Consider the following 21,614-nt stretch of genomic DNA (forward strand, 5'->3'; position numbering starts at 1 on the left):
CAGGGGGTCTGGTGCCTGGTGGCATGGGTGCAGTGGTGGGGCATGGGGGCACGGTCTCTCTGGTGCAGCAGGGGGTCTGGTGCCTGGTGGCATGGGTGCAGTGGTGGGGCATGGGGGCACAGTCTCTCTGGTGCAGTGGTGGGGCATGGGGGCACGGTCTCTCTGGTGCAGCAGGGGGTCTGGTGCCTGGTGGCATGGGTGCAGTGGTGGGGCATGGGGGGCACAGTCTCTCTGGTGCAGTGGGGGGTCTGGTGGCATGGGTGCAGTGGTGGGGCATGGGGGCACGGTCTCTCTGGTGCAGCAGGGGGTCTGGTGCCTGTTGGTGGAGGAGCAGTGCCGGGATCCATGACAGGGCCTTGCTGGGGCAATGGGACACTGGTACTCGGTTCGCGGGGAGCAGTGCAGGAATACAGGGCCTCTCCAGTGGAGCGGAGGGCCTGGTGCACATTGGCGGGGGAGCAGAGCCAGGGTATGGTGCAGGGGCTCTCTGGTGCGGCGGGGGGCCAGGCCGCCCAGGGGCTCCTAATGGGACGGAAGAGGATGGCGGGGAGGGGGCGGTGCCGGGCGGGCCCCTGCTCTCGCGGCCGCTTTCCCCCCGCCCGCCCCGTCGGTCTCCATGGTGACGGCGTGGGGCCATGGCGGAGGCGGCCGCGCTGCTGCTGCCGGGGGAGGCCGAGGCCCTGGTGCAGGCGCTGCGGGGCGGCCCGCTGCGGAACACCGGGGACCAGGGGTCCGAGACGGGGCGACACCCGCGAAGCCGGGCTGGGGGGAGAGGGAGAGGGGCTGGGGGGCGCGGTCCCGGCAGAGGTGGGGGCGGGGTGTGGGAGAGTCCCCTGGAAGTTAAGGGGGCGGGATGTGGAGCGGGGCCCCCAGGAGAGATGGGCGGGGTGGCGTGCCCCGGGGGGGGGGAGGGATGTAAGGAGGGGGGTCCCCAGTTGAGTTGGGGGGCGGGGGGATTCAGGGGGACTTGAGGGGAGGGGGCAGTGTGTGTGGAGGCCCTGGGGGCTAAGGAGGGGCATGGGCTGAGTCACCCCAGGGGAGGGGCATGGGGTGTGAGGGGGAGTGAGTCAAGGGGGCTGTGTGGACTGGGGACGGATGCGAGTCCCCAGTGGGTTTGAGGGGTTGATCCTCAGGCAAAGGTGAGCCCCCATCGGATCTAGGGGGTGGGCCTTTGATTACAGGAAGGCCTCCAGTTCCAGGGAACTCTTTTGGGGATGTGATGAGTCCCTCAGAGCCGGGCAAGCATCCCCCTGGGTTGGGGGTTAGTCTCTGAGTGGGGAAGGTGGCATGGAGAGGGGCTGGGGTACCAGGTTTGCCATGGGATGTGGACACTGACTCCCCTGCTCCCTAGATGGCTCCGGCAGCTCGAGGCCATTGAGAAGCTGAACATACAGGGGATTCTGAGCGCCTCTGCCGGTCAGGAACAGCTCCTGATTGAGCTGCTGGTGAACTATGCTAAGGTGAGCAGTCTGCAGGCCGCAGGGAGCTCGGGGGTAAGAGCACCCTCCTCCATGGGGAGAGTATCCAGCGGATGAGACAAAAAGGGAAAGCTCTGCAGGGCCCCATTCACCCTCCTCCCCCAACCAAGCCTAGGCAACCTTGCCCCCTACAGTGCCTAGTCCAAGTGGGCTCCTGCCTCTTTCTTTGGGGAGATGCATCCACAGCCTAATTCACCTTACTGTCAGGGAATGTGTCCTGATATGGAGCCCAAATTTTCCTTTGTTCAGATACACTCTGTTGTACCAACCTAATCAAATTCTCTCCCTACTTGGCATCTGTACCCTTCCAATACTATGTTATCAGCCCTGTCTGTGACGCTGGACCTCAGTCGTTTAGCCACATTATAGATTCATAGATTTTAAGGCCAGAAGGGACCGTTCTCATCATCTCGTCTGACCTTATGAATAACGTAGGCGATAGAGTTGCACCCAGTGATTCCTGCATCAAACCCATATCTCATGGTTGAGCTAGCTCATATTTTTTGAGAATGAGACAGCCAAGCTTGAGTTAAAGACTTCAAAGACAGAGAATCAACCACATCCCTAGATAAATTGTTCTGCCCATTGTTAAAAATGTGTGCCTTATTTTCTAGCCTAAATTTGTTACATCTTTGGCTCTTATTCTCTCCTCCCAGTAACCCTCCTCAGCCCCCAAATCATAGTTGTTGCTGTCCTCTGTACTCCCTCCAGTTTGTCTATATTTTGGGTACAAAGGACCCCAGAACTGAACATTGAATGCAAGTTTGGTTACACCAGAGAGGGACTGTTGCTAAACAAAGTGAGTCTTTCTGTCCATGAGATCATGGGCTACGCTTATCTCTGATGTAACTCTGAAGTCAGTGGAGCTTATCTTGGAGGTGAGTTTGGTCACTTGGAAATGTTGCTGGTGTATTAGGAAATAGACTAGCAGAACTCTGCCTCCCTCCTTTACCTGCACCAGATATATTGTCCCATCTCATCCAATGGAAAGATGGGGACAAATATGATTTCAGAAATGACTGTCAATGGGATGAAGCAAATAATAAGATGATGAGGCACATGAAAGTACCTAGATGAACAGTGCAACAAAACTGCCAACAAGGAGAGCTGCCGTTTGTCCCAGCATCTTCTCCTCTAGGACTAAAATACTCATATGGCACTAGGCTTCTCTGTCCATTTTCTCTTGCCTGAAGGGTTTCACTTTCCACGGTCTATTCTTCTGTCCAGATCCCTACTCTCATCGAGGAATTGATCTCTGTGGAGATCTGGAAGCACAAGGTGTTCCCTGTTCTGTGCCAGCTGGAGGACTTCAAGCCAAAAAGCACCTTTCCCATCTACTTGGTGGTGAGTTCAGAGAGGTCTTGGAGAACAAACTTGCACAGTATTCAAGTACATTGCCATGATCTGGAATGTCCTGCAGGGTAGTAGCACTGCATGGTACGTTTGCTTCAACAGGCATGCTTCACAAGACACCTTGTCCATATTCCATTAAGGTTTTTAATATGGTAGCTGCATGTGAGTCGTCTTCACAGGCAAAACTCTTATGAAACACAAATTCTGTGGGACAGTCACTGCTCACGAGGGCTAGAGAGGCAAGACAGGTGGGCAGGGATAGCTCAGTGGTTTGAGCATTGGCCTGCTAAACCCAGGGTTGTGAGCTCAATCCTTGAGGGGGCCATTTAGGGATCTGGGTCAAAAATTGGGGATTGGTCCTGCTTTGAGCAGGGGGTTGGACTAGATGAACTCCTGAGGTCATAGAATCATAGAATATCAGGGTTGGAAGGGACCCCAGAAGGTCATCTAGTCCAACCCCCTGCTCGAAGCAGAACCAATTCCCAGTTAAATCATCCCAGCCAGGGCTTTGTCAAGCCTGACCTTAAAAACCTCTAAGGAAGGAGATTCTACCACCTCCCTAGGTAACGCATTCCAGTGTTTCACCACCCTCTTAGTGAAAAAGTTTTTCCTAATATCCAATCTAAACCTCTCCCACTGCAACTTGAGACCATTACTCCTCGTTCTGTCATCTGCTACCATTGAGAACAGTCTAGAGCCATCCTCTTTGGAACCCCCTTTCAGGTAGTTGAAAGCAGCTATCAAATCCCCCCTCATTCTTCTCTTCTGCAGGCTAAACAATCCCAGCTCCCTCAGCCTCTCCTCATAACTCATGTGTTCCAGTCCCCTAATCATTTTTGTTGCCCTTCGCTGGACTCTCTCCAATTTATCCACATTTATCCACAGGTCATGATATTCTGTGATTCTAAGAGGTTTTAGGCAATGGTGTAATGATAAAATAACTTATCCTTATTTACATAGGGCCTTCTCAAGGATCCCAAAGAACTTCTTTTCACAAGGATCACTCCCCCCACCTTTGAAATGCTGCCCCCTCCCCCCGTGGTGGAGCATTGCAGCTGTTTAACAGCACACACAGCAACACTACCTAAGTTTAGGACAGGAAATGAGGAACGATCTCCTATCCAGTTGAAACTACAATAGAAATTCTGACAGCCAGCAGAATGTAGTCACCTATCCTAGATTTTGGCCAGGACACTGGGGTAACTGTTGTCCCTTTTAGAAACAGCCATAGAATCTTGGATGACCAAAAGTTCTCAGGGCTGATATTTTACATTTCTTTCAAGCACTGAACGTGTATGGTATTCTGGCCATTTAACATGGCACTACAAATTTCTTGCTTCTAAAAGACAGCCTCTTTTCTACTTTTGAGTTTCATTGCCTTTTAGTTAGCACCGCTCACAGGTGTTCATGCTGTTGATTGACAGGACTCCACACTGTTTGCAACCAGCATGTATGTGAAGGAAGGACAGTCCAGTAAGTTCTTTGGATTCTAAGAACTTCCACAGTCCTATCTGCCCTGGACACTTCAACTAGGGCTACTAGCTAATGCTGGATCAGGGGACACTCTCCTAGGAATTGTCATAGCAATAGACACTAATAGTATATCTAGTCCAGTACTCTGGCTCTGATAGCAGCAAAAGATGGATATTTTAAAGCAGTGGTGGGCAACCTGTGGCCTGCGGGCCACTCACAGCCTGTCAGGGTAATTCGCTGGTGGGCCCCCAGACAGTTTGTTTACATTTGCACAGCTGCCTGCAGCTCCCAGTGGCTGTGGTTTGCCATTCCCAGACAATGGGAGCTGTGGGAAGCTGCACAGGCCTCAGGGACGTGCTGGCCACCACTTCCCACAGCTTCCATTGGCCGGGAATGACTAACCGCAGCTGCTGGGAGCTGCGGGCGATAGTGCAAATGTAAACAAATTGTCTGGGGACCCGCCAGTGGATTACCCTGATGGGCCGCAGGTTGCCCACCACTGTTTTAGAGGAAGGTGTAGAACTTTCTCCCGCACTACCTGTAATGCAGCTAATGTGCTCTTAGGATTCCAGGCATCTTCACAGCAACAGCTCCTGTCATCTGGTGGGATCTCTTGGGTTAGTGTTTCTCAAATGCGGCCATCGTGGTCGCATGCGGCCACCGGGGCTTTTTGTGCAGCCACAGCCTCCTGGGCAGTGATTATTAACACTTCTTTGCGGCCCCCTGCTCCCCCTGCCAACATACAAATATCACTTTTCACAGACACAGACTTGCTAGCTAGCAAGTCTTAAAAAAAAAACAAAAAAACAAAAAAAACCAAAAATGCAAAAGAAACAACAACAAAAACAGGAACGTGCAAAGCACATTATTTGATTCTGTTCTGTTTAGGTCTATTAAAGAATAGAAACAACTACATTATTTTTATTACTGATTCTGCAATAAAAACCTACATAAATAAATTACAATGATTTGGACATGTGTATATATGCATATTTATTTGTTTTTCCTAAAGTTAATTAATATTTTAGGAAAAATTGTCAGAGTGGCCACCGAAAAATTGTCCACGCTCTGAGGCCACCAAAAAATGTCTTGTGAGACCCGCAGGGTGACTGGAAAGCGGTGGCCCTTTGCTGCTTTAAGAATTTCAGTGAAACCTCTGCATTGGCCCTTTTGGTGGTGGGACTGATCTCAGTAGCAAAAGACACACCTGTATCTTAGTGCACTAGTATTCTTCTAGTGAAGCCATGAAAACTACTCCAGTAGAGGGGCCATACTGGCCATCTGCCAGGAACCAGAGGGTATCATTTGCATGATAAACTTGCAGACTGCAGTGATACAAAGGTTCAGACTCTGGCTCCCAGTTTGAAGTGCTCCAGCCTGCTCTCAGATGATGATGGAGCATTGCTTGCTGGGAGTCAGGACCTGTAGTTTCTACAGGACACGTATCTGTATTCAAGATGAGCCTGGCTAAGGACTCCATGGGTTGCATTTGCCTCATTGGCTGGACTTTTGGCTGCACCTGTGTTGGGGGCTACCTCAGTTACAGGCTGGATGCATATTACCATGGGCACTGTAGATGATGTTCCTCTGACCTTTGCTTTGTCTCCCCACATTCCCTCAGCTGCACCATGAAGCTTCTATTATTAACCTCCTGGAGACAGTGTTTTTTCACAAGGTAAGAGATGAGTTCTGCTGTGTTAAATCAAGGGCCCCAGAATGGGGAAATCCCAGATGTGATTTCAGGTCATGCATATGAAACATGGCAAACCTTTCCCAAAAGTTGCAATTAGAGAGGCAGTTGGAGTTGGCCTAAGGGAGAATGACAGCCTTAGCTATTGCAGTATTGAAAACCACTTATCCTGTGAGGATTCTAAGACCAGAATGGACCATTGTGATCATCTAGTCTGATCTCCTGTTTGCAGTGGAGGAACTCAAAGAGAGGAGATATGGTCAAAGTGAGGTCTAGAGAAATGATCTTTTCAGTCAGAATGCTTCTGCATAGCAGGGCTAGGTTGCATTTGTCAAGGCCAGAAGAGGATGTTGTCGTAGTCGAGACGCAAGGTGATGAGAGTCTGGGCAAAAGTTTTGGTTGTGTGGGTGGATAGGGAAAGTTGTATCTTAGAGGTGTTAGGAAGGAAGAATCAACAAGATTTAGACATAGCCTGGATGTGAAGACCTAGAGAGAGAGCTGAGTCAAAGATGACAACCGGCATTTGGGCCTGAGGGAGGATGGTGGCAGTGTCCACAGTAACTGAGAAAGGTGGGAGGGAGGGAGGCTTATGGGGTGAGAAAGATTAGGAGCTCTGTTTTGGTCATGTTGAGCTTAAGCTGGTGGCTGGACACCAACATGGAGATGTCAGAGAGACTAGTGGAGAGTTAAGTTTGCACATAAGGAGACAAGTGGTGTGGTGGACAGATCATGGGAGTAGATTCCAGACCTGTGATGAAGTGGGAGTTTTCTGTAGTATTTTTATGAGTCTTATGTGTGCCTCAGTTTCCCCTATATTTTGTCTGGCTACCTGGGGAGTGGAGAAGGACTAAGTCTGCTGTCAGGGCCGGTTAAGAGAGCTAGGTGGATGTGTGTAACCTAGCTGTCTGAGCCAGGTTTAATAGGTCATTAAAAAATGTGTCATTAAAAAAAGGACTGACTGAGGCTGACCCCATATCAACAGAAAATCTGAGATGACAGTGAAAAGCCCAGGCACCAGACATTGACACCTAGCAAACAGCAACCTAGAGGGAGATGGATTTCCCCACCTCACAGCAGGGAATCTGGGCACAGACCCCAGCTCCGTAACAAAGGACTGGAAGGTGTGAGGTGGGGGGATAAAGTGCTGGCTTCTGGAAGGAGTCAGGACTCTCACCTGGAAACTGACCAAGGAGGTCAGACTGTGGAGGAGAGACTGAACATGAGCATGGGATTCACTACAATTTGACTGGGGCTCTGGACTGACCAGAATGGACTATACTTTAACCTTCATTTCTCTGTGCTAACCTGAGGACTTCCATATTCTATGTTCCTGGTGACCAATAAATGGTTACCGTGTTTTTAAAAGGCTGCCTGTGTCACTGTAAATACTGAGAGCATTGCACCCTGAAGGGCTAAAGTACAGCCTCCCACAGGACTCTGGCTTGGCTGGATTCACTGCAGGGAGCCACAGAGAGAGACAAGGGACGCTGGTGCCAAAGGCCCAGGCTTGGAGGTCACAGACCTTCCCCTGTGGGATTGTGTGGATCCTTGGAGCCTGGCATGCTAAAGCTGACACTCCCAGGAGACTAGTGACAAGCTGGAGCATAGACCAGACCCTGTGACAAGGCCCCCCTGAGTTCTAGTCCCAGTTCTGCCACTTTAAAGATAAAGCATAAAACCTCAGATAACTGAGAGTGTGGAAATACAGAAATTAAGGCAACTCAAACAACCCATGTCTATAATGTTCAGCCTGAAGCCATAAGGTGGATCTCAATCAGTCCCCTGTGACACTGAGGTTTGCAGGTATTGGTGCAGTTGGAGAGGTGTTTTCTAATCAGAAGGCCATCTGAAAAATGATCTTTCTGAAGGGAATACCTTCTCCTCTCAAACAGCTCTCTGCTGCCCTCTTGTTATGTAGGAGATCTGCGAATCCGCTGAGGACACCATTCTGGACTTGATTGATTATAGCTACCGGAAACTGACCCTGCTAGCAGCTCAGAGCACCAACGGGGAGTTTCCAATCCACGAAAAGTTTCTGCCTGAGGATGTGACCAATGCATCATCAATGCAGGTGGGTTAAAAGTGCAAGTTTCCAACTTCCAGCAGGTCTGTCTGACCTTGTACTTGGAGGGAAGTTAAATTTCCATGACTGGGAAAGACCATAGTAATAGTCATGAAGGCCCTTGTATCCAGAACCTGATGAATAAATCCACTCTACTTGGGCATTCCTCTACATGAATTTGGTGTTGGTGGAGGTCTCTTGATTGGTGATTTGTTCTCACAGGTGGCTCATCATGAGCAGAGACGGTGTTAGTTTTCCCACCCTGTCCTACAAGTGTGCTTCAACCATGACTTTATGAGATTCTCTCTAGGAGCAAGAGAGCAGTTCAGTTTCTATGAACCATTGTGTTTTTGACTTCTCTGCTAAGACTAGGAGTGTGGGAACCAGTCAGGGTTAATTGCAATGGTATTTTTTTGAGATCTCTATAGGTTTCCCCTTGGAACTGGCCTAAGACTCATTTCACACAGGCCACCCAGCCCGCACGAGATGGTAACAACTCAGTCTCTGTAGTCTTAGGCCAGTTTTGAACCAATGACCTAAGGAGAAAAAGGTCATACCCAACCTCCTGAAGCATTCCCAGGTCTGGGTGTGTCATTGTTGTTGCTTCATCGCTTGTTGCTATTTCAGTTCATTTTGGTGTGAGACAGTATTGTGCATCTGGGATTTTTTTTTTTCCCCTCAGTTCTTAAAATTCTTTTCTGTAAACAGGACATCAGAATCTTCTAGTAAAATGGATTTAAAGTGAGACACAGCAACCTCAGCAGTAGTCTCCAGAATTGCATTCACCCTTTGGCCTCCTGCTGGAACTTATGCTCATCTTTCAAAGCTGGAGAGGAAGTCATGGGACTCCTGAGAACAGTAGGGAAGTGTTTCCCCCCTGGGTATTTTTCTTAATCCTTGGAGTTGGCCCAAGGGAGAATGACAGTCTTAGCTATTGCAGTATTGAAAACCACTTATCCTGCGAGGATTCTAAGACCAGAATGGACCATTGTGATCATCTAGTCTGATCTCCCGTTTGCAGTGGAGAAAGGGGAGCCAGTGGAGGAACTCAAAGAGAGGAGATGTGGTCAAAGTGAGGTCTAGAGAAATGATCTTTTCAGACAGAATGCTTGTGCATAGCAGGGCAAGGTTGCATTTGTCAAGGCCAGAAGAGGATGTTGCCATAGTCGAGACGCAAGGTGATGAGAGTCTGGGCAAAAGTTTTGGTTGTGTGGGTGGATAGGGAAAGTTGTATCTTAGAGGTGTTAGGAAGGAAGAATCAGCAAGGTTTAGACATAGCCTGGATGTGAGGACCTAGAGAGAGAGCTGGGTCAAAGATGACAACTGGCATTTGGGCCTGAGGGAGGATGGTGGCAGTGTCCACAGTAACTGAGAAAGGAGGGAGGCTTATGGGGTGAGAAAGATTAGGAGCTCTGTTTTGGTCATGTTGGTGTCCAGCCATCAGCTTAAGCTCAACATGGAGATGTCAGAGAGACCAGTGGAGAGTTTAGTTTGGACACAAGGAGACAAGTCCTGAATGGACAGGTAGATCTGTGAGTCATGGGCATAGAGATGGTAGATGAAGTCATATCCATTGCTAGGATTGCAGTTGCTTTAGAGCACAGCATTCTCTGTCATCCTACCTAGCTCTCTGCCCTGATCACTCAGCTCCCTATTCCCCTAATGCAATGGACTCAGACTCTCATAGATTCATAGACTTGAATGCCCGAAGGAACCATCATGATCATCTAGTCTGACCGCCTGCACGTTGCAGGCCACAGAACCTTGCCCCCTCCTCACTCCTCTATAAGACCTCTAACCTCTGCCTGAACTATTGAAGTCCCCAAATCATGGTTTAAAGACTTCAAGTTGCAGAGAATCTACCATTTACACTAGTTTAAACCTGCAAGTGACCCATGCTGCAGAGGAAGGCAAAACCCCCCGCGGGTCGCTGCCAATTTGACCTGGGGGGAAATTCCTTCCTGATCCCAGATATGATGATCAGTTATGTGGGCAAGATCCAGCAGCCAGACATCAGGAAATTATTCTCTGTAGTAACTCATAGCCCTCTCCATCTAGTGTCCCACCACTCGCCATTGGAGATATTTGCTGCTAGCAGTCGCAGATCGGCTACATGCCATTGTAGGCAGCCTCATTGTACCATCCCCTCCATTAACTTTTCAAGCTCAGTCTTGAAGCCAGTTAGGGTTTTTGTCCCCACTGCTCCTCATGGGATGCTGTTCCAGAAGTTTACTCCTCTGGTGGTTAGAAGCCTTTGCCTAATTTCAAGCCTAAACTTCTTGATGGCCAGTTTATATCCATCCACTCAACCTGGGGTGGCTCCAGACGTGGGATCATGACGCTGGAGTTTACAGAAGGGATTCGGGGGTGGGTATCTGGAGGTGGGGCCATGCTAATGTTAGGATCTCTCAAATGGTGGATCAGGGCAGTTATTCCTTCCTTGGGCCGGCCTTGAGCGCTCAGCATCAGGACTGGGTAAATGATCTGCCCTACTGCGACCTGGCTATATGTGACACAGCCAGCAGTAGCCTATGGTGTACTTCATATGGGGAGCCTGGTGCATTCATGTCATGGACTAGCTGCTATCTTCAGGAGTGCTTACACCATTCAGCTCTCCGTCACTGAAAGGCGTTTGTGTGACTGCAGTTTACATTGATCTTGGGGAAGGAATCAGCTTTATGTGGCTTGGGCTTCCTAATGAGTCCTTGGCTACTGAGAGCCAGCTCATATGCTGCCTCCTTTGTTACTCTGCAGAAAAAAATCTAGCCGTATATTTGGTGTGCTTGTACGAGTCTGTGTTTTCACCCCCGTAGGAATTACAGAAGCAGGCAGAGATGATGGAGTTTGAGATCTCCCTGAGGGCTCTTTCTGTGCTCCGTTTCATCACTGATCAGGTAGACAGGTAAGCAGCTGGCTCACAGGAGAATCTAGAGATGAGCCTCGGAACTGGGGTGGGGTTGTTTAAGTCATTGCACTGGTCTGCGGGTGTCAGTCCGCCTGTGCTCAGGGACTGGGAGCATCAGTTCTGGCGCTAGTGCCCTGGTGTCTGGATCCCGCTGTGTGTAGTAGCTGGATGTGCAGATCGTGGCACTACAGCTCTGGTGTGTGCTTCCTCGTGTTCTCGGTAGCTGGCACTGAGAACTCAGTGTGCAGATTGGCCCTCAGAGTGAATCTTGCTGGGCATTTGGTTTGCAGGTCAATCCTAGCAGCTGAAAGTATCAAACCTAGCACAAGGGGCTGGATCTGGCTTCACCTGGTGACTGGCTGTGTGGACCCTGGTACTAGTGCCCTGGTGTATAGATCCTGTTATGCTTGGTGACTGGTTGTGTGGATCCTGGTGTGGGATCAGGCTATTCTCAATGGCTGCTTGTGTGGATTTTGCCTCAGGTCTGACTGTAATTTATTTTATTTTGTCATTTTGCTTCTCCCAGAGCCTTGGGACCATTTGTAATTGATCTTGTACTGCTCACAATAGGTGTTTTCACTAGTTCCTCTCTTGTTTCTCTACAGTTTGCCATTGAGTGCCCTGACACGGATGCTGAACACTCACAACTTGCCCTGCCTCCTGGTAGAGCTCCTGGAGCATTGTCCATGGAGCCGCTGCGAAGCAGGTATGAATCATGCGCTCATACCTTAGTGCATCCATGGGGCGGTAGCACTTTTTACCTGGAGCTTCATCTGGTAGGTGGCTCCCATATAGTGAGAAATATCTGAAAGCTCCTTTCTAGATTCAGTTCTCACTCTCCATCTTTCACATGGGTTTCCATCTGGCCTTCCCATCTTCCTCCCCTCCCATCCATGTACATGGGATCACTTCCTGCATGGGACTGTATGTGCCCATTGGCTCAGCTCTTGAGCAGATGCCGCTCGGCTGGGATTGAGGAGCTGCACTTCCAAAAATGGTCCCTGCTTGTGGCTGTCTCTCATCCAAATCTGAGAGTTCCCAAGCTGATGTCCCCAGTGCAGTAAAAGAGCACAATACAACCCTAATGTATCTGCCAGCCCCCTTCACCCACCCCATCCTGCCCTGCAGAGAATCCCATGCTCCTGTGAGCAGCAACAGGATCTACTTAGAAAGACCTGGTTATCAGCCCACTTCTCCCTGGCAACTGTCCTCTTCCCACCCCTGCTGTGTGCACTGAGGCCCCATCCAAAATGGAGTTCCAAACTGTTTAACGAGCATGCTTCCAGGCCACCTTAAAGTGGGTTCTGATACAGTGGATCAGCTCAGTGTGGGCAGAACTAACCTGGTTCAGAACCAGGCTGGCTAGTCCACACTTGCATTGCAGGGATTCAGCCACAGCCAAGTATAAGCATGGTGGTTAATTTAGTCGCAAGGCCTATGTAGGCAGGACCACTAGCTACACAACACATCCCTGGAATGGCAAGGAAAGCCAGGTAAGTGTGGGAAGCACAGCCACGATCTCCTCCAGGAGTCCAAGCTGCTCCCAGAAGCTACACATCATCTTTTTTTGCTCTTGCCACAGACCCACGATCAGTTCTTCTGTTTCTTCTCTTCCCGCAACGACCCTGGCCCTGAGCATTGTCTGCACTGCTATTCCTGAGTGAATGCACAGATGATAAAACCATGGGCTCTGTTCATCTCTCTTAGATCCTTATCTAGACCCCATCATCTGTCTCTGAGCATCTTAGAATCTTTTAATATGTTTATTCTCACACACCTCTGTGAGGTAGGGAAGTGCTATTGGCCCCACTTTACAGAGGGAAACTGAGGTGCAGAGAGACTAATTGACTTGCCCAGGGTCACACAGGCAGTCTGTGCTGGAGCAGAGAATTGAACCAAGGTCTGAGTCCCTGCTGGCACTCTAACCACAGGGCCCTCTTTTGTCTGGTGTCTCAGTCTCACCCTCTGTCTTACTGGCTGTGTGTCTCAGGCAAGCTAAAGAAGTTTGAGAATGGAGCATGGTATGTTGTGCCTCCTGAAGACCACGTGAGGATGACCAAGCTGGATGGACAGGTGTGGCTCTCCCTCTATAACCTCCTCCTGAGCCCAGAATGCCAGCGGAAATACAACTTGGATGGTTTCAACAAGAGCCAGCTCCTAAAGGTACAAGACTTCAGTGTGCATAGTCATACATATACCCAGCATGGTGCCTAGGCCCAGGGACCTTCCCGCAGGTATAGATACCCTCTTGTCTTCACTTTAAAAATGTGCCAGGTGAGCATTTCCTGGTTGAAACCTGTATCACAAGCTGGGAAATACCATGTCATCAGTTCCAAGATGGCTTCTTTGTTCATGCCAGTCAAGTTTAGAGGCAAATACCCCACCCACTGGCATGAATTAGCATCTTGTTGATTAGCAGAGTCCAAGGACAGAGAGGGCCATGGGGACTAGACTCACCCTAGAATGGTCTCTCCAGGCCAGGTTTGAGACCCATTGACAGGGTGTGTTGAGAAACTCAGACTGCTGCGGCAGTTTCTGTGGAGATATAGGGCCGCCAATCTACCACCTTAGTGAGAATTTCACAAGTGGCTTGCTGAGGTGGAGAGGTTTGTTTTATTGCTTTAATTAGAATTATGCCATTTATGGATTTAGTGCCTGTAGAAGGATGAGTCTGAGAGCACTAGAGCCATGCACCATGCTGGCACGTGCTATACAAACTTCCCATAAATAGCTCTGCCAATGCAGCTCAGTCCTAGCCCACCGGCCCCCCTCCCGCTTTTCCAGTCCTGGGCTCCCATACAACTCTGACAATGCACCTCAATCCCAACACACAGCCCCCCCTGCTATTCCAGCCCTGAGCTCCCCACACAATATGGAAAATGCCCCTCAGTCCTCACCCATAGCACTTCCTGCAGTTCCAGGTACTGCAGGCTTTTGATACTGCTTAATACCCAGCTTTGCTCTTGATGTTGAGCAATGGAGTCCGGATGATTTTAGCCCTTGATGATGATAACCCTTCTGTACACTCTTTCTCTTGCAGTTAGTGCTCTGCTCAGTAGGGCGTTGTTGAGCTGGCATGTGGCCACCTGGCCACTTTTCCAGCAGCTTGTTTTTTAACCAGTGGATTATTTCTTTGCCTTGTTCTGATCTCTCTCCTTTCACCCTCCTCTCTCCCTCTCTGGATTTAGCTCCGTGCATTCCTGACTGATGTCCTCATTGACCAGTTGCCAAATCTGGTAGAGATGCAGAGATTTCTGAGTCACCTCGTAGTGACAGAGCCTGTTCCACCCAGAAAGGACCTCATCCTGGAGCAGGTACCTCCAGCACCATCCGTCTCCCAAGGCCAGTCTGTCTCCTCCATTCCAGCTGCACAAGGCTGCTGCATTTCGTATTCAGTAGCGTTCTGTAATCCCATCTCCCGTTTCCAATGGCAGAGTATATTCCCACCTCTTGGAGACCATGGTGCTGTGATGAGAGAGGGCATGTGCCCTGGCACTGAGCCTGTACTTTGCACTCTTCTTTTACTGGCCCTACAACATGTTAGTAATGGTCCTCTGCTCTATCAACTTAGGGGCTTGCTTCCACACAGGCTAGACAGGCAGCTGAGAAGCAGGGAGTTTGTCCTTGCATCAGGCGATGGTGATATGAGAGCAAAGCCAAAATCACCGGAGCCCTGAGATGGAATTCTATATTATGGAGAGGAAGGATGGCTCAGTGGTTACAGCATTACCCTAGGACTTGGGAAAACTGAGTTCAATCCTTGCTTTGCCACAGACTCCTTGGGTGAGTCACTCAGACTCTCTGTGCCTCAGTTCCCCATCTGGACAGTGGAGATAATAGCCCTGCCCCGCAAAAGGGGTGTATGAGGTCTGGATACACACACAGTAGATTGTGAGGTGCACAGCTACCATGGTAATGGAAGCCATATCGGTACCATGGGTCAAACTGTGCCTGCCTGTTCTTCTCACAGTACCTGGATGGGAGTCTTACACAGACTCCTGCTCACTCCGCTCCAGTAGCGTCTTTGTGGGACAGCCTTTGATTCATGCTGCAGCCGGGCTGAGTAGGGAGCAAGGCAGCAGCCAACAATTAATGACATGACACTGGGTTATAAACCTCATGATTACACTGACTCTTTAGCAAGGTGTCTGAGTGGAGGGGGAGACACCAGCTGCCTCACAGTGACAATTAATTCTTTGTTTACCAGAACCCTTAATTTCCTTTCCATGTATGGTAGGAGCCATGGAAGAGTTCCTTATTATGCACCCTGCCCTGGGACAGTTGGCCCTCTACTCCAAGAGAGAAGGCCAGAAAAGTTGTGCCACTCAAGCAACTTGATTGCAAGTGCCTTGGTGTTAATATTAAAATCTCCTTGAATTCTGGGAAGTTTGGGAGTTGAGTAAGGGGTGAGGGATGGGGTCCTTGGTTTTGTAGCATGCGCCTGTGTAATTTGCTTCACAGAAGCATATCCTCAAATGTATTTAAGTGTTCCATAAAAGCTAGCAGGGAGAGAAGGAAACCGAGAGGCATGTAATGGGGAGAAGACAGGTGCATTCAGACGGGATTTGCAAAGAGATGGGAAAGTGGAGACTCTTCCAGATGGCAGGCGCTCCAGACGAGAAGGCTCTTATACCCAGAGTGGCAACTTTGTGGAGGGTCAGAGGAGTGCTGAGTGGAGGAATGGGACGGGGAAAAGGGAGAGAGACATTGCACTTAAAGTTGGCTCAAGGGGTTTAATAACAGAGGGCAGTTTTGACCTGGACCTTGATTAGATTGAGGACGGATGCTGTAGCCACACCTCTTTATGTGTGCCAGTATCATTCTGCACTGGCTGGAGTCCAGAGAGCTGGGAGGCTGTAGAGGAGGAAGGTGTGCAATAAACCAAGGGCCAAGGGATGATGATGATTTTGGTAAGGATGGAGTGGAGGTAGGTAGGATGTCACTCTCCGCTCCCACATCTGGCAAGCCCAGAGTGAGTTAGCAATGCAGAGGCTGGCAGCTATCGCTCTGGAGGGTTTTGTGTGGCCTTTCAATGTGCTGCCGTTCTAATCTCGTCAATCTCCTTTTCAGCTTGCATCACTAGCCTCATGCATGTAATTGGAATTCAGCATCTTGAGTGGGTTGGGCGAAGCCAGCTGCAGTCACACATGCTGATCACGCATCCTGTCCAATGAACTCACCCACTGTCACTGTGCCAAGCGATGATGAAAAAGGCTTTTTCCACTGGTTGCTTCTCAGAGAGCAGTCCTTCTCTCACCATCTCTGCTTGGCTGTTTTATTCTGCAGGGATGACAGCTCCTTTGAAACAGGTTTCAGAGTAGCAGCCCTGTTAGTCTGTATTCGCAAAAAGAAAAGGAAATAGTTTTACTTTGTGTAATGACTCAACCATTCCCAGTCTCTATTCAAGCCTAAGTTAATTGTATCCAATTTGCAAATTGAGTCTTACACAAAGTAAAACTATTTCTCCTTGTTTATTCTCCCCCCCCACCCCCACTGTTCCTCAGACGTTCTTGTTAACTGCTGGAAATGGCCCACCTTGATTATCACTACAAAAGGTTTTCTTCCCCGTCCCCTCCCCCCCACTCTCCTGCTGGTAATAGCTCATCTTAAGTGATTACTCTCCTTACAGTGTGTATGATAACACCCATTTTTTTCATGTTCTGTGTGTATATAAATCTCCTCACTGTATTTTCCACTGAATGCATCCAATGAAGTGAGCTGTAGCTCACGAAAGCTTATGCTCAGATAAATTGGTTAGTCTTTAAGGTGCCACAAGTACTCCTTTTCCTTTGAAACAGCAGCTTTTCTTCTGGAGTCTGAGCTCCATGCTCTGTTCTTGGCTGGCATTTGCTCTTTTGCACTGAAAGGCTCTTGAGGGTGTTTCTGTTCAGAGAAATGATGAGTGGAAAAAGTTCTCAGTTCAGGGAGAAAGATCAAATCAGCCAAGAGATTCTGGAGTGCTGGGTTCAGGTCCAATCTGGGCCTGTCCCTGTCCCCCATCCCCACCCCCCCAAGCTTGGTGAGAGTGCTTCATGTTACTAGAGTTCAAGCCCTGCTGCTGCTCTCACTCCCAAGGATTAGAGGGAGGCATAGCTTTGTTTCACTTAGCCCTTATCGCCTCTGTCAGTGCAGGAATCTGAAAGAAGTCTTATCACCTCCATCCTCCTGGAGAGAAGGGAGGCTGGGGCTGACATGGGAATTCAAGGAGTGTGTGGGTGGAAGGGAGGAAATTAGGAGAATTTAAGGAGGCAAATGCACTGGGAAGATGCAGCAGGTCCAGGGGATCAAAGCACTCCCCAGAATAAATGCTGTTCACAACTGAGCTTTCCCTTCAGTGGCATGCAGCTAGGAGGCACGTGCTATGGCCTCTTCTCAATAAACTCTGAGAAGGGGTTCATCTCATAGCAGACTGCTGTTGCTTCTCCAGATCTGTCACATCTTCCTCCACCCCCTACATGCACAACTGGCAGATCTATATGTGTACAGCTCCCTTCAACCTGTATACACACAGATATGTTACATCTTCCTTCAGCTCCTACACACACTTGTGTGTATATACAGAGATCTGTCATCTTCCTTCCCCCCTGCGCATGGGCGGTGGGTGAACAAGCTGTTGGGGGAGGCTAGCCGGAGGCTAGCCCCAAGCCTCTCCCCCTCTGCCTGAGGCCCTGCACCTCCCCCTCCCCTTCTGCCCCCCTCTTCCCTGCTGGAGCCCAGAGCATCCCCTGCCCCCGTGGCTGCCAGGCCCCCTGCGCAGCCCCAGCAGCCCCAGCCCTGGAGTGCTGGGCAGGCAGCAAGGCTGGAGCACCCCCAGCCTGGGGCAAGTGGCTTGGCCCCAGCACCCCCAGCCCCAGAACACCGGGCGAGCAGCGTGGCTGGAGCACCACCGCCCCGGAATGCCGGGTGGGTGGCACAACCAGAATGCGCCCCCCCAGCCCCAGGCGAGTGGCTTGGCCCCAGTGCCCCCCAGCCCCAGAGCGCTGGGCAGGCAGGCGGCGTGATCCCAGCACCCCTAACCCCAGCGCTGGGCGGTCGGCACCGCGTGGCCCCAGCCCCAGCACCCCCAGCCGTGGGCCTTGCGAGCACCAGACCCAGTTTGCCTATCCCAGACTCGGCTGCAGAAGAGCAGGAAGGGGAACTAGAAGCAGGCAGGAGGAGGTCTGGGGGTGGAGCGTGGGCAGAGCCACGCCAGGCTGTTTGGGGAGGCACAGCTTCCCCCAGCCTATGATACCCGCTGCCCATTGTCCTGTGTGCAGATGTGTGTGTACAAACAGCTCTGTCACATCTTCTTTTAGCTCCCTACACACACATGTACACACACACATTGGTCACCTCTTCCTTCATCCCACATACAGCCTTCATCCCTGCTTCCTGCTCTCATACAAGTCCGTGCTTATCGCCTGCCTGAGCTACACTGACCCCAGGCATTGTTTCTGCCCCTGTATGTCCTGCCCCAGAATCGCCCCCATATTGGCAAGCTTATAATGCTGGGACAGGACTCTCCTCTCACCCTTTTTGCTGTCCCGACAGGTTCCCGTCATCAGGGACCGCATTGTCAGAGAGAACTCTGGGAAGTGGCAGGCGATCGCCAAGCACCAGGTGAAGCACATGTTCAGCCCCTCAGAGGATGAGTTGAAACACCTGGCATGCCGGTAAGATCCCAGCTGCTGTATGGTGAGCAACCCTGAGCACCCTCTTGCAGGAGAGCCCGTTTGCAAGGCCAGTCCCTATTTTCCTCTTGTGCTATGAGGCTGCTAGTTACAGGAGGCCCAGCACAGCCATCGTCCCAATGAGCAGGGGCTTCTTGACAAGAGAAAATATCCAGCGTAAGTTTCACTGCCCTGGGGAGGACTGAGATACTGAGCGACGCAGTAATCCTAGCTTGTGGCAGGAGGTCCCTTTGGAGAGTGGGATGGGAGGGATAGCGGGGTCAGACCTAAAGGCTCCATCCTGTGCAGGACAGGCACCACCTTTCACATCATGAGTCTCCTGCTCTAGGTGCTGATGCCTGCTTTCTATCCCCAACCAGATGGGCGCGGACATACAACCTGGATGTGCTTGAGGCTCTCGTCCCAGAGAAACCCAAGTGCGGGCTGTGCGGCTCGGAGGCAACAAAGCGCTGCTCTCGCTGCCAGAACGAGTGGTACTGCAAACGGTAATGATGCTTAGCATTGTCTGGTCTGTCAGAGCTCCCTGCTGCCCTCAGGGCTTAGCTGGGATCTCACCTCTCCCTTGGGCACGCAGCTGGTACTAGAGTCCTGCTGTGAGACCTGGCCATGCCAATGCTGGTGCTTACTGTTACCTGAATGATGCTGGGTTTAGCAGCCCTGGCTGGTCTCTGCACCTGTCATGATGGGAGTGGGGGGTGTTATACCCCATGCACCTGGGCTTCATGACTGCCATGGAGTTTCCAATCAGTGCATGAATTCACAGCCCCTAACCCTCTGATCAACATCACTGGAACTGTGAAGTCAGCTGTCTTTGCACCACAGTGAATCTCCACTGGGGTCAGTTATGTCACAAACCGGAGCAGAAGCAGCCTTTCCATGTTCCCTTTTATGAAGATCCAAGTGAATTTTGTGCTGATGCTGGAAGGTGCTGGGCTGAGACCCCAGAGTCCCCTGTTTATCCACAACAAAAGCAGCCGCGTGAGATTCTCCTCAGTGAATGTGCTTCACCTTATACCTAGAGGGAACCACCCTGGGTGGGAATTCAGTGTCCTTGGCCTCTTTGGGACTCCTTAGCCTCATTGCTGAGACTAGCAGAGGGGACCAGTCAGTGACAATGGCTATGGGCAATTGACCACTACAACAGGTACCCCTACTCTGTTTCACACAGACCACTGAACCACAGGTAGATGGTAACAGGTTTTGTCCCTGGCTGGCCCTTATTTAAAGCAGACATGTAGAGCTGAAGGCCTTCATAGCGCATACCAACCCCCTGACCCAGTTCCCAATGTGTTCCTTTCTACCATTGCCCCTCTGTCCCCTCTCTCTTTGCAGGGAGTGCCAGGTGCAGCACTGGCAGAAGCACAAGAAAGCGTGCAACCTGATGGCTGATGCCCTGAAGAAAACAAAAGAGGACCTGAAAGTGCAGCCATAATGCAGAGCCGGAGCCTTCCAAAGAGGGACTATTTCTCCCAGGCATTCCAGCAATCCAAGAGCAAAGGGTCGCCAGTTAGAACTGGAGACAGACAACCCCTTGTTCATCTTGTTCATCTAACCTGGGCTCAGTGCACCACTGCTTTCTGCCTCCTGTGTAACTGCATTCTGCAGTAGTGCATGGGCTGCTCCAGATCCGAGCCTTGCAGCCAAGGACAGTAGGCCCAGATACACTACCATGGGATCGTGCTCAGCTCAGCGGGATGCAGCAGCCACTGGTCGACACAACTGATGCCTCCCTTTAGGCAGCTAGGAAAATTGCTTGCTGAGATTGGGAGCCTTGGTTCTCTCATACCCCATTCTGTCTCCTAGTTTCTGAACCCTTCCTTGCTTGAGAACAGGCTGCTCCTGACCTCGGTGACCCGTTTATGCTAAGCAGCTTTTTCCGTGCTGTCACCCGTGACTCAGAAGCAGCTTGTGTCACCGGGCATCCTGCTCGGAGCAGGTGCCACCTGCAGTCATGCAGCATGGCAGTGAGCACTGATCTCGCCACTCTGCAGCAGCAGCACCACCATGGCAGCTGGCAAGTTTGGAACCAACCATTGACTGCTGCTCTCACTACCTGCTGCTGGGAATGCACCATGGGCCTTAAGGAAAATACGTTTTCTGCTCCCAGGGCTCAGAGGCCAGCAGTAGCCGCACTGGGCTCAGAACCTCTTCTGCTGGGACTCCCACCTCCCCCCCTACAATTTGTTCTCCAGTAAATGGGTTGAGCCACTAACCATCTTGTTCTCATTCATCTCCCTTCTGCAACACTCTGCAGCAGCCACCCTAGAGATGACAAAACCACTTCCTCACTTATTTCCTGCATCATCCTACTGGGGAGGATTTTATAAACCCCATCTCTGCCAGTAATGAGTTTACAAGGTCTCTGTTGATGCTCAGATGCCAGTCAGGGCCATACATGCAGGGAGGGAATTGCCCAGGAAGTGACATCGTCTGTGCCTTCCTTATCTAGGTGCTCAGTTCTATAACATCCTTGCACAGACCTTGCAGTGTAGACTGGGGGAGGGGCAGGGAAACGGATGTGGTTAGGACAAATACTTCAATTTTCAGAGGCTCATTGTTTCATGGTTGAGAGCATAATGTGGTGTCTTGGTGGCTACCCAGGGACTTGCCTCCCGCTCTGGGATTTTCTCTGCATTGTAGTGAGAAATGAAATGAACAATCAGTTCCATCCAGAAAGCAGCCCAAGTCATGCTCTTTGTGTCAGCCCTGGTCAACCAAAGTTGTGTTCTGGTCAGAATGCCAAGGATCAGTCCCCATGCAGCTTGTCTTAAGTCACGTTTGATATTGATCTTCCTGCCCCCTCATCCCCATCTGTTCCCCCCCACCCATGCTGAAAACCCTGCAGCTAAGGTCATGAGTAACTTCCCCAGTTGTTTGGGTCATGCTATGAGATGTGCTGGCTCCCCCAGTGTTGGCCTCCAATGAGCCTGAATCCTGCCAACTCAATCCTGTTAATGACCATGTATGTGAATGCAGCGTAATT

At 50.6% G+C, this 21,614-nt stretch overlaps 1 protein-coding gene across 1 annotated transcript; it reads left to right on the top strand.

Annotated features, from left to right (window-relative positions):
- The first annotated feature begins 608 nt into the window (after positions 1 to 608).
- On the top strand, positions 609 to 20,843 carry ZMYND10 (zinc finger MYND-type containing 10). The gene is made up of 12 exons (XM_084634646.1): positions 609 to 730; positions 1,352 to 1,460; positions 2,706 to 2,822; positions 5,926 to 5,979; positions 7,913 to 8,065; positions 10,870 to 10,958; positions 11,567 to 11,667; positions 12,952 to 13,124; positions 14,150 to 14,275; positions 18,492 to 18,613; positions 18,991 to 19,116; positions 19,964 to 20,843. Exons 1-12 carry the CDS (start codon positions 636 to 638, stop codon positions 20,061 to 20,063), a joined length of 1,365 nt encoding a protein of 454 aa, XP_084490772.1. The 5' UTR covers positions 609 to 635; the 3' UTR covers positions 20,064 to 20,843.
- Positions 20,844 to 21,614: the final 771 nt, after the last annotated feature.

This window comes from Lepidochelys olivacea (assembly GCF_965140295.1).
Source record: "Lepidochelys olivacea isolate rLepOli2 genome assembly, chromosome: 7".
NCBI lineage: Eukaryota > Metazoa > Chordata > Testudines > Cheloniidae > Lepidochelys > Lepidochelys olivacea.